General features: G+C 37.0%; 2 protein-coding genes across 2 annotated transcripts; both read left to right on the plus strand.

The window, feature by feature from the left end:
- Positions 1 to 2916: 2916 nt before the first annotated feature.
- LOC145698495 (uncharacterized) lies at positions 2917 to 4300 on the plus strand. The gene is made up of 5 exons (XM_081775696.1): positions 2917 to 3183; positions 3547 to 3649; positions 3691 to 3901; positions 4098 to 4242; positions 4283 to 4300. Exons 2-5 carry the CDS (start codon positions 3631 to 3633, stop codon positions 4298 to 4300), a joined length of 393 nt encoding a protein of 130 aa, XP_081631822.1. The 5' UTR covers positions 2917 to 3183; positions 3547 to 3630.
- A 6473-nt stretch (positions 4301 to 10773) lies between these two features.
- LOC145698496 (cAMP-dependent protein kinase catalytic subunit gamma-like) lies at positions 10774 to 12583 on the plus strand. The gene is made up of 9 exons (XM_081775697.1): positions 10774 to 10873; positions 10914 to 11006; positions 11077 to 11211; positions 11256 to 11330; positions 11373 to 11449; positions 11493 to 11671; positions 11714 to 12236; positions 12293 to 12389; positions 12426 to 12583. The coding sequence occupies exons 1-9, from the start codon at positions 10774 to 10776 to the stop codon at positions 12581 to 12583; spliced, it is 1437 nt and encodes a 478-aa protein (XP_081631823.1).
- The last annotated feature ends 69 nt before the right edge of the window (positions 12584 to 12652 follow it).

Below are 12652 nucleotides of genomic sequence, written 5' to 3' on the forward strand. Positions count from 1 at the left end.
TCTCGGCGGCGAACACTATTTGGTCGATGCGAAAGGAAATTTACTTAGACTGAAGGAAACCAACGACGATCCCATATTTATTCCAAAACGTGATCAACGACTGTATGCTTGATTTATTACGCTTCGTTAAATTATTTAAGGGGTTTTTTTGTTTTTCATTTCGGTTCATCGATTGGAACCCATCAAATCGAAATTCGTCGAAAAGACAAAGGCAGACTCATTTTTCCTGTTGTCGCTATTTGTGATGGTTAAAGAGCTCAATTCTTAAGAAAATTTTTTTAATGACTAGCTTGTTTTGACCTGTCTCAGTTCGCCAACTGGTAGATCAGATAAATGTTATTACTATGCACCAGACTACAATTTGAACCGTTTCGAGGAAGCCCAAGGCTTCATAGCAAGCAATCATTTCAATGCGAAAACATCTTCTATAAGCTTCGGCGGGACCTTTTATCTGATGAGTGTCAGGCTCGGCGAACGGTGGATAAAACTGTCGACAACTGTTGCCCTTAACCGAATAAGAAAGACTGAAGAAATGGAAAAAGGATGGCGCAAAAATGAGATTGGCTTGCCTGCCGAATTCAGAGATTTGGATCCGGTTCACGTCTTTCCATTGAATAGGGTTCTATTTTATTGTCGTGTTAGGATCATAAATAAACATCTGGGTTCGAAAAAAATTTAAAGCCTACTGTACACGGACTTTTTGACTCGAGACGATGGCTGTCGATTTCGAGTCCTTTGAAATTACTATGAAATTTTTTCCGGGTAGTCAGCAGATTTTTCTGCGGGTAATTCGCGTGTAAACCCGTGCAAGTAGATCGAGTTACATTACAAGTAATGGGTTATGGATAATCGCGAGCTACTTAGCCGCAAGGAGAAACCTAGTATCGCGAGTAGACCGTGAAAAGACTCTCTGCGCAAGTAATTCGTTGAAAAATCTGCGGATTGCCCGAAACCGGTCATGCTAAAGACCGTAAATATGATTCTAAGAAAATCAGATTTTTTTTTCAAACGATCGTTAACGTCGGAACGCATAAAATTTTTTCAACGTTGAACGCAGATCGTACCAATTAATTGGTATGCCCATTTTACCCCTTTTTAACAATGAAACTAATTAGTTCACTGTAAAAATGATACAGATAAATAATTCTAAAAAAGCTTAACTTCAATTTTATGTGTTAAAATGGCATTACAGGGCGTTCTTTCAATCAATTGGTCGCTGTACGTTTTGGAGTTAACAATAGGAATATAATCAGTTGAAGTAATTAACGGCTATTTAACCTTTCCGGAGCATAAAAAAGCAGCGATTCGGCTTAAAATAAAGTAAAGTAAAGTAAAGCTCTTTTTTCACATCAACCAAGATTATTCAACTATATAACTATAGTCTGGGATGAATGGTTATATTTAACCCTAATAAAGATCGACGTTGGTCGTCTGATGCTCATTCTCGTGACAAGAAGCATTTTACTTTCTAACACTCTTTACTCGTTATTACTAGAGGCCGAAGGAAAATTCTTGCAATTAGGTAGCGAATGGATTGGATCACTTGTTCAATACGAAAAAAACTCGCGATGTTTTTCAAAATTATTTACTTCCAATGATCCGTCATACACTGATCATATTCAAAACAATAACGATGAATGTGAATACTTTGGTCAAGGAATCATAAGTGGCGAGAAGCTCTTCATACAAAATTATGTATTTGACGCTACATTTGAAATAGAATTCAATTTCGGGAAGTTTAAAAATAGAAAATATTTTTAGTAAGAAAATTAAATTTTTGAACAATAATTCAGAGAAAATAGACATTAACTTCGTTCAAATGAAAGAATTTGGAAAAATGCACGTCACGAGCAATCCATATTTTGCTTTTCACGACGATATTTTTCCAGCATTTTCGAAAAATGCGATCGCTCAACAGCCATTTCCTTCAGCCCCAAGTTCGATGTCTCAGCCTGTTCCTAAGACGATTGTCCCAAATATTGCATTTACATCACTTGAAGAGATTCGGCATATTTCATCACTTGAATTAAAATTTAATCAAACGGAAAGCTTTAAAATGCAATTTTTTATTCAGGTAAGAAATTAATACGCATTTTAAAAAAATTATTTTATTAAAAATCGGTAAAATAGATCACAAGCAAAATAAATTAAGGACGTTAACTATGAACACAAGTTTTCTGAAAGCAAATTTCTTGATGAAAAGATTTTATTTATCTTTGGAACTTACACAAATGGGTCTGTTTGGATTGACTCTGATTATTACGATGGAAAAATAACTGTTAATTCGACTCTAGCTAATTGGATAGACATCGAATTAAAATTGAAATATAATGAAACATCGGACTCAACTACAGTTGAAATATCAGAGGTTCAAGGAGTACCTCGGGTACCTGATTTAGTGTCGCTTTTTTGGTCCTGAAATTCCGAAAAAACGACACTAAATTGGAATCGAATGGTTGCCGATATGAAATTCGAAGTTATAATAACTCTTTATTTTTTCTAGTATCTTTAGATATTTTTCTGGTTACTGGCACCAATTTTGAGCCTTATTACTCAGAATAAAGTGCCTCTTGAATTTATTTGGTCGGAACATCGCAAAATAGTCGTTTTTACTCATAAAAATCAATTTTGAAATGACTAATAATATTGGGGCATTTCGCATGGAGTTTATAGAACATGCTGTTTTGTGTTTTTAATATTTAAAAAATTGCAATTCTAGCGAAATTTAGTGGCAAAAACAGTGTTGTTCGAAAAAGCGACACTAAATTAAAATTTGCGGGTTCCCGCTCTTCGAAAAAAGCGACACTAAATTGGGCGACACTAAATCGGGTACCTGAGGTATTTCAAGAAAGAAGACAATTCAAAAAAATGCATGGACTTAATTCTATAACAGAAAAAAAGCTCAGAGTTTTTAAATATGGTCATAATACTCAGATCAGAAATTACTTCTATTGTACTGAACAATCGACCCAGATAACTGTGATTCTACCGGACCTTTCAAGGAATCTTGAACCCCCTTATTCATTCCTTGCGGACGGATCGATTGATGATCAAGTTTCCTTGTCACCGCCATTATTTTATGAAAATGCCGGTTATGGAATAGCAGAATACACATACAATTCAAAAAGCGCGTTTGTTAATAACAAACTTCATATTTTTGGTGGCTATCCGTCAAGTAAAAAGGTAAATATTTTATCTTGATTTTTGAAAATTAACATGATATTCGATTAAGAATTGAAGAAAGCTCAGCTCCGGTCCGCTATAGGAAAAAAATTTTGCTCAGCTCCGCTGATCTAAAGGTTCCCTTTGGAAGATAAATTTTGAGAAAAATTTGCATAAAAAAGCCTTATTTTCACGATTGGGGATCCTAAATTTTGATTGTTAGATCAGGGTTGAGCCCATATGAGCATATTTTAAAGCAATATTGAAATTTCTATATAAAAGCGTGATCAATTGTTAAGTCGGCGCTCTTTGACCAGATCCAAAGATATAAATTACGTCATATAATACACCCAACAGAACATAATCAAGCCATATTTTTTATAGATTGCGCGATTAGATGGTTGCAGATTTACTCAATTGCCAGTTGAACTACTAAAGAAATATTATTTGGGTCACGGGGCCTTGACAATGTATGGAGGAAAAAAAGGTTTAAGCGAATCAATATTTTTTTTTGTAATACAATTTTAGCAATCATTTGCTTCGACATTTATGCTCAAAAACACTGCGATCTTTTTGATGGAGAAAATGTCCAACGAATTTCCTCTACAATAAATAGAAACGAACGTGCTGGTCTTGCTCTTTACAATAGGCGTCCAACGGTGGTTGGAGGCTGGAGCTCAAAAGGTGCAGTTGAGCAATTTAACGGGGATGTATGGATCGAACTCGAGAATCATCCAAGGTATTGATTATTGCGTACACAGTGAAGATAAGAGTAGGAATAAGAAGAACCATTTTTTTTTAATTCTTTACGGTCTAACGGTGAGAGTTTAACCTTTTGTTTGTAGAATAAAAAAGATTTTATCTTTGTTAAATCATTTAAATAATAGTTCATTATTAATGTATAAATTTTCGCGGAACATGTTCGCATTGTTCAGATGGATAAGAAGTGCGCCTGCCATTGGATTATCTTCAGGTGCTCTCCTTACAATTGGGGGATACGACTATGATAAATATGGTCGCTTAGACGAAATTTGGAAATTATATAATGACGTATGGTCTCTTGTTGGTTATCTCGCACAGGTTCTTATTTTTCTTTCTTATTTACGTACCCCACCCCCAGCTCGCAAACATTTTGTGAACATTTTTCCCTTGCTCTTTAAATTAAATTTCATCGAATTCCCCTCGCTCCCTCTTATTTTTTTCAGCGCGATCCATTAGTCGCCATCTTTCTTTTAACCCCGCGCGCCCTTGTTCGCTTCTCTTTACCTATTTATCCCTTATTCGCCGTGAGACCGTCAAAGCCTAGGTCGGCTTGGGTCGCTCTTACTTTCGACTCAAGCTTTTCATCGGGAACTATATTTTCGATTTCCATGAATATTCTGACAAGAACTTTATGTTATTTTCTTCTTCTTTAAGTATCCAGTTAAATTTTTATACCTTGTAGCAACGCTGAAGTATGCCGTAAACATGATTGTGTGACCTCATATGTACATTTATACTCAAAAAAGTCGGATGCTCATGTTGAGACTGCTTAAACTAGCTTATTTCACCCGAGGGTTCTACAAGGCAACCCTACAAGGTACACGTAGGTTACCCAGATTTATCCCTCAATTCTTTCGAAGAATCTCGAAAAATGAATGAGGAGAAAGAAGTGTTGTAGTGCGATTTTTCGTCTCAAATAAGAGAGCACTACAATTTGTGTAAAAAGCTAAGAAGCTCTGTTTTATTCCGCGACTAGCGCTTGTGCATTCATAGTACAGATATCTCTAAGTTAGGTCTTCTAGCAAAGGTGCGCCGTCAAAACCAAGGAGGGCGAACAAGGGGGCGTAGAAAGCAAAAGAAGGAAAGCGACCAAGGCAACTTTGGTTACAAAAAGCGAGCGACCAAGGGAGGTCTTGTTGGAGTTAAACTAAGCGAGCAAGGGAAAAAATTTCACAAAAATTTTGGCGAGCTAGGGGGGACGTTATGTTAGAAGAAAATATTTTTAATTTTTATTTTAGGCAGTTGATACATCATCAGTCTTGCTCGTTGAAGACTCTTCATACGTTTTTCCTCGTTATGGAGATCAAGGACTTCAAATCCAACGCATCAATTTAGGCATCGGTTATTGTTTTTAGTTACTTGAACAAACGTACAAAGGAAAATTTCCTTATTATCCCTTATTTTTAATCAACTTAAAAAAAAATATTATTTAAAAAAAAAATATGGATAAATAATGAGATAATAACCATTGCTGAGATTCGGATGAACAAATTCTTTCAACAGATCTTCTTGGAGATCAAAGAGCAAAAGTGTATTATCCAATTCTATTTGTCACATATGTTGATTTCTGTAGTTCTGGAAACTAATGTCTGATTTTTAGATTCCCTTTAACTTTTCAGATTTCTATTCATAATCATAAAAAAACCAAAAATGCACAAAAAATGAACCGTAAAACCCCTTGAAGAGACGAAGTTAGGTTTTGAGCGAAGCACCTAGTTATAAGAGACAAATCAAAGTAATATTCTTGTATGTAATGAAAAAGAAATATTTCTGTTATAACAGTTTCAAAATTAGAAATGTTTGTTTTCAGTTGCTTTCGTGAAAATTTCGGAAAATTGTTATTTTGAAAGGGAAGGTTAGACTGTATTCAGAGCCGCTAAGTTTGATGCATAAATGGTGCTTTGCGAATTTCGCGGAGGAAATGATGCGCGATCGAAATAGCTAGTGGTCGACGTGGGGATAAGCCCGCAAATATGTGCTCTGCCAATCATTTTTATGCTTTTTGTCACGAGTTCTTTTATGAAGCTGACTCATTGTCGAATTTAGTCTTTATGAAGAAAAAAGCTACTCAATTATACATTTTGAGGTAAATTCTTCTTTCTGGTCGCATGGTGGCGCTTTTTTTTATCGACGAGCAAATCAGAACTGTCAAATTTATTCTTACCACAATGCAAATTTTACCCATAAAGTATAGATATCTCTAACTAAAAGCCGCACTGTGGCGCTGTTTTTCTTCTTTTCGGCCAATCAGAAGCCGTTTCCATCAAGTTTTAACTTCTACTACTCACATAGTGGCGCTTTTCGCTACGAAAGAGTCAACCAAATCGAGTTCGCAAATTTTACCATATTTTTATGGAAATTCTTCGTAAATCAAAAAATCTCTTTTATGTACGCATTGTGGCGCTGTTTGGTCCTCTTCTCGGCCAATCAGAGGCCGTTGTTTCGTTGAACTTGAACTTCAACTCAAGTTTATTGAGTAGATTTTTCAAAGAGGTATTTGTTTACTGTTTTCGTTTGGCTGAGAGGTGACGGCACTGGTTATAGCTGTTCTTATGTTTCGTTGAATGGTTGATCCGGCTTCAATAGTATCTCGGGGCTCGTTAAGCGGCGATAAGCGGCGGACATTAACATTTGAACCGGCTTCTAAATTGCTGTTGCTTTGAAGTGCTATCGCCGCCAACTCAAGAACTTCTTTCTAACGAGCGAAAAACACGTGCGCCCAACAGTTAGTCACTTTCACTTTTTCGTTGCTTTTTTTCAGCTTCGTCATCGAAACCCAGTTATTATGACGGACACCTGCTTTCGAAGAATAATTACTCTTTTAGAACTGATTTTAAAAAGAAACCAAGCCTTCAGGCTTTCTTTTCAATCATCCTGATTTAAGGGGGTCACCGTCAATAGCCGCTTTTTTCGCAAATTCGTTTGAAATATTTATCATTTCGACACCCTTAATTTTAATCTAAAAGGAAGGTTTTCACTTCTTAAATTCTAGACCAATCAGATTTCCGCTTTCAGCCGATAGGCCAATCAGATTTCAGAAAAAATTTATTGAGATTTTCAGTTTTCTAAAAATCCATTCCGGATTAGTGCTAGAAAATCTGTTTTTTGATGTGGAACACTTCTAAAGCCGAATACATTATTCTCGCGTCAAAGAATTGTTGTCGAACATGTAAACTACAAAATCTTGTGGCGACTGCCTGTATTAGTCTGTTTCTAAAACACTTTCCCAATCTTTTATGAATTTCACTGATTCCCTGAAATTAAAAAACCCTCCATTTCGGCTGAAAATAAATGCCTCGTCAGCAGCCGAAAATCTCGGGCGTCAATATTTGGGATTTTGTCGTCGAGTTATTTTTAAAAAAATCGCGCACGTATTGAGCTGCTCTAAGCGGATTTTGAGCAATTTTCTGTGAGCGTTTTAGTCAAATATTGATAAGCAAAATATTAAATCAAAAATCAAACGAAAATCTCGCTTTGAGCAAATTACAGAATCGCGTATTAGTTTGTTTAGAATCACTTGTTATGCCCAAATATTCATGACTAGACATCGATTTAAAACTTTCCTCAAAATTGAATTTCCGACTTAAGGACCCCCCCCCCCTTCAATTTTTTTGGTCGAAAAAAAGGGATTCTGTCTGGAACCGACAAAAAAATTCGACAAGTTTTGCGTGGGCGGCTACTCGGCTGCTGATTGGCTGGTTTGCAGAATCAGGGCTTCTGATTGGTCGAAAAATTCCACGCAAAATTTGTCGAAATTTTTTGTCGGTTCCAGTCAGCTCCCAGAAAATCAGTCTGAAAGTCATTCTTCAGCCATAAAGTGCAAGCTCACATGAAAAAGCATCCTACTTTGCCCGAGGCCCCATGCAAAGTTGACGCAGTCCTTTTACTTTTCCCTCGTTTGTCGCAGTAAAGAATCGCTTGCTTTTTGCTTTTTAATTTATTCTAGCGATGGATTCGCTGCTTATTTTCTTCATGACTTTTGGACCAGTATTTGCTTTGCCGCTGCTTTATTATTGCTGTCAAAATGGGCCGGAATCGAGAAGAGGTGGAGGAGGAGACGGAGACGGGGGAGGAGATTTTGGCGGTGGAGGAGACGGCGGCGGCGGTGGTTGCGATGGTGGGGGATGAAAAAAAAACTTTCTGTATTTTAATTGAATGCTTATATTTTGATCTGTTTTGAATAAATAGTGGTACTTTGAGAAATTATTAACAGTTGATGATATGAAGCTCTCTTTTCTGAAAATTTCGAATAAGTGAGATCAAGCAAAGCAGGATAAAAACAGCGATTGAGAAAAATGAAAACGGGGAAAATATAGAAGTGTCGATAAAATCATCGTATTTCTTTTTCAGTTCGCTTCCGTCCAGGCTGAATTCGCTGCTTCCTCCAATCGTCAGAATTCTATGGAGCAGTATTGGTAAAACAGTCTCGTTTGTTTTTGACTTACAGTAAAGAAACTAGAAATAAAGCTAAAATCGAAAAAACTTTAAATATCTCCAAAACCATATTAGGTCCTTTTTCTCTAAAAACAGATAACCTCATCGATTTTGGACTTCATCTCATTGATGACTTTTTTATATATATTGTCACATGACTTTATACGATACTCATTGATCGCAAGGACAAGTTTCTGCGCAAAAATAATTTCTTGAACCTACAAAGCAATGGCCAAAGAAAAAAGAAATATCATCAAAGTCTTATTTCTCGCCGAAAACATTTCACTCTTGAAAACACATTTACATAAACAACTCGAACTCATCGATTTCGGATTTATATTTTTTTATCCGATCTTCATTTGCACAGCTGTCAAAAAAATCAATTATTGCATTTGACAGTCAGGAATTTATTTATTTTCAAATAGAACTCGAAGGAAACATTTTACAGAAAACTCGATTTTCTGAAAAAATTAAAAAAGTGATACCCTTATTTTGGTTTTTAATAAAGTATAATTGAATAAACAAGTTTTGGCGAATCGACAATCTTTAATTTTTAGATGAATCCTAACAAATTTTTGCTCCACAAGGCATAAAAGATTCGAGAGAAACGTGCCTTTTTCGAATTTCTGTTGTAAATCAGCTCCGATTACGGATTTTCAAGCATTTCCGTTCTGGTCACTCTTGCGCTACCAGCTCAGCTAAACGATTTTTGGTTCCAAAAACGACTTTGAATCCCTCTTAGAAGCGATTTTTTGCGATTTTTTCTGCTCAACTGAGCGGCACTAGAATCTGGTCTAATGGAACTTACTCAGAATAAAGACACAAAAGAAAGTGAAATAACTGGCTTCGTCAGTACCGTTTAAAACTTCGAAAGTGGGCCACTTTTGCGGTCTTGTTTGTTTAGCCGAAGAGGGTGATATCGGATATTTAGAAACGAAATTCGCGGATTTGGGCGAATTAAGGTCTGAGTAGAAGAAGAATCAGCGGAGGTGTGAGTACACCTGCGCCAGGACTCGTATAACGTGACTTTTTAGTTTCTTTTTCGATCCTTCAAAACTCGGTTTTTCTCCAGGAGAAACATGTTTTTAAGGCTTGAGTTAGGGTCACACATTGCCAATGTGACATTGGGGACATTTCCTACGTTAGAGGAGCTTTCCTTCAAAGTTGCCTCTTTGGCGACATTCCGTGACATTTGGCGATATTCAGCGAAGTTTGGCCACATTCGGCGATATTTAGCGACATTCGACGACATTCAGCGACATTCGACGATATTTAGCGACATTCAGCGACATTTGGCGACATTCGGCGTTATTCGGGGACATTCGCCGACATTCAGAGACATGCAAAGAAATTCGGCGACATTTAGCGACATTCGGCGACATTCGGCGACATTCAGCGACATTCCGCGACATATGGTGACATTCGGCGACATAAGGCGACATTCAGAGACACTCAGAGTAATCCGGCGACATTCAGCGATATTCGGCGATATTCAGCGACATTTAGTGACATAATTGGGGATCTAAACGTTAAACATTTTTTTAGTAGAGTCTTTATTGCATAAAGACGTCGCAAATGTTATACTTAATCGCGGCTTGTGCTGTTGGAATTATTGCATGTGAATCTGGCATGTTTTCGTAAAAAAATCGTTGCGGATCGAAAATCCTCTTAAAACGCAGGAGATCTTGTTCTTTCACGTTCCACGTAAATTTCACAAGTTCGATAATTATGATTAATCGCGTCGACCCGAATTAGCCGCGCAAATGGAACTATCAAATTAAACAACAGTAGTTGTTCCAAAGTGAGCGAAGAAACGCAATTAGCACGTTTTGCCAGGAATTTATTTTTCGCGAACGCGCGACATTTTCATAACTAACAAACGCACGCGTCTACCGACACTAACGCCCACTAATTACGCTACTTTAGGACGCCATTCTCGGAGGCCAGGAGTTTATGCATTTATCAAATTTTAAATATAAGTTGAGTAATTTTAAAATTTCAATTTCAGTACCTTGAATATTAAATTGATAATTATAAATTTATATTTATTCAAATTATAAATGAATTTTAAATTCTAATAACAGTGATTTTTTATTCTTGAATTTTAATTGAAAATTTTATTTTGATTGAAAAATTTTAAGGAAATTGACAATTTCCGGACGGCAGTTTTGAGAAGAATATAAGTCTTATTTTAGACCAATCAGATATTTGTTTTCCCCCGTTGGACCTGTCAGAAACCGGAGAAATATCAAGTTATTTTTTTCGTCAAAAATTGTCGATTCCCGGGACCAACCATATTTTTTGATTGAAAATAGAGCAGAATTCTGAGCAGTGTTTGCACAAAAAAATGCAAATATTTGTCCGGCAAAGCGATCATCAAACACCTCAAATTTCACAAAAGAGATACAGTTACAGATGGAAGGAACAGTGATAAACGATAGGTATAAGGCGGTAAGAGAGCTGAAGCCTGCCAGAGATGGGAAAATTTACTGGGTTGTTGAGGACCAGCAAAAAGGTAAAAAAGAAAGGAAAAATTTTGAGAAATATTCTGGTAGGGAAAGAGTTGAAGATGCTCAAAGGAATTGCTCTTTTCGACGAAAAACAGGAGGAAGAAGCGAAACTTGAAGTTGATCTTCTTCGACGACTAGGTTCGGGTTTTGAAAATTTCGATTAAACGCCAGATGGCGGCGCTAAAGCGACCTCATATCCCCCAAAAAGACCATCCTCATGTCGTCAAACTTCTCGACGACATCTCATTTACTGCTCCGAACAACCAAAACTACCGAGGACTGATTTTGGAATATCTTCCAGGAGGCGACTTGTCGCAGTTCTTTCAGAAGAAACTCGAAAATGGTAGATTAAAATTTTAAAAGATTTTGCAGTTTAAAAATTCTCAGAGGGAGGTGAAAATGAAGAAGAATGGGAAGAAAACGATGCTCTTGGGATTTGTGCGCAGATTGTTCTTGCTATGAGTAAGTTTTTCCTTTATTAGACTGATCTTGATTGATTTAAAGACTACCTGCACGGCGAGAATATCATCCATCGGGATATTAAGCCGGAAAACATTCTTTTTTTTGCTGATGAAAAAGAGGTAGGTTTCATTGTTGAGAAATCGTCTTATCCCAAATTTGAAGATCAAAATCGCTGATTTCAACGTCTCCCGCGTGACTGAAGGAACCATGAGCACTGGTATTGCAGGATCAATGGAATATATTCCTCCAGAGAGTCTTCAAGCTCAAGGAAATGAAAATGCTTCTTTCAGTCTTGATATTTGGGCGATGGGAATCTTTTTTCAAATGCTCTGCACTTTCAGGTAAACTTTTTTTAATGTTTTTGTTTTCTTACTTCTTTGAAGGCACCCTTTCGCGACTGGGAATCTCTTTCAAACGATCAACAACATCGCCCAAAATCTCCGAAACCCGGCGGAGGTCGTTTTCCCGGCGATGGAAAGTTTGATTCAAGAATGTCTCAAAATCGACCTTGGAGAAAGAGCCGCAAATGCAGCAGCTTTGATGAATCATCGCTCGATCGTCAGTTTGGTAAAACAGCTTCAAAATAGAATTCGACCGAAAGACTTGGTTTTCGGAAAGAATCGGGTGGAGACGACGGAAGTTATCAACGAGCATTTGAACAAGGAGAATTTGGAACTCAATGGGCGACTTGAATTCAAAATTGAAACGATTGGAGAATTGAGAAAGATGATAACAGACAATATCCTGGCTTTCTTCGGCGATGCTTGGAAGAGTGGATTTGGATTTTACAGCGGCAACGACTCTTCATCTCTCCGAAAAGAACACGACGAAGATGCAGTGCGACTGGTGCTTCGAGCAATGGCAGCTGGGTTCACGACTTTTAATTTGAAGAGATTGGATAAAATCGCATTTTTTAGTTTTTTTGATTTTTTTTTTCGACGCGATTTTCATCCAAAATAAAGTTTTTGCGCGACAAAAATTTAGAAGTTTCGGAAGCTGGATGGACGATCCGACATCAATGGAGCGACGGCTTCTGGAAAATGTGGATTCTTTTGAACGGTATTGATTGTTGAATTTGAGATTTTTATTTTTTAGGAAAACGCGTCGACTTTCAAGCAGACGCGGACGATATTCACTGTTTGAATGGGAAGAGCGAAAACTCGGCGAAGAAGTTGACGCCGGATTCACAAGGAATGGTCAAACTCGAAGGATATTATGCTTTTGTCCGCTGGAATATAACCATTTTACAATAAAGAGAACTTTAAATATTATTTCAGCATCAGATATTGACTTGATGATTTTCAATAAAATTCCTCTCATCA

This window comes from Oikopleura dioica, chromosome 2 (genome assembly GCF_907165135.1).
Source record: "Oikopleura dioica chromosome 2, OKI2018_I68_1.0, whole genome shotgun sequence".
NCBI classification, from domain to species: Eukaryota; Metazoa; Chordata; class Appendicularia; order Copelata; family Oikopleuridae; genus Oikopleura; species Oikopleura dioica.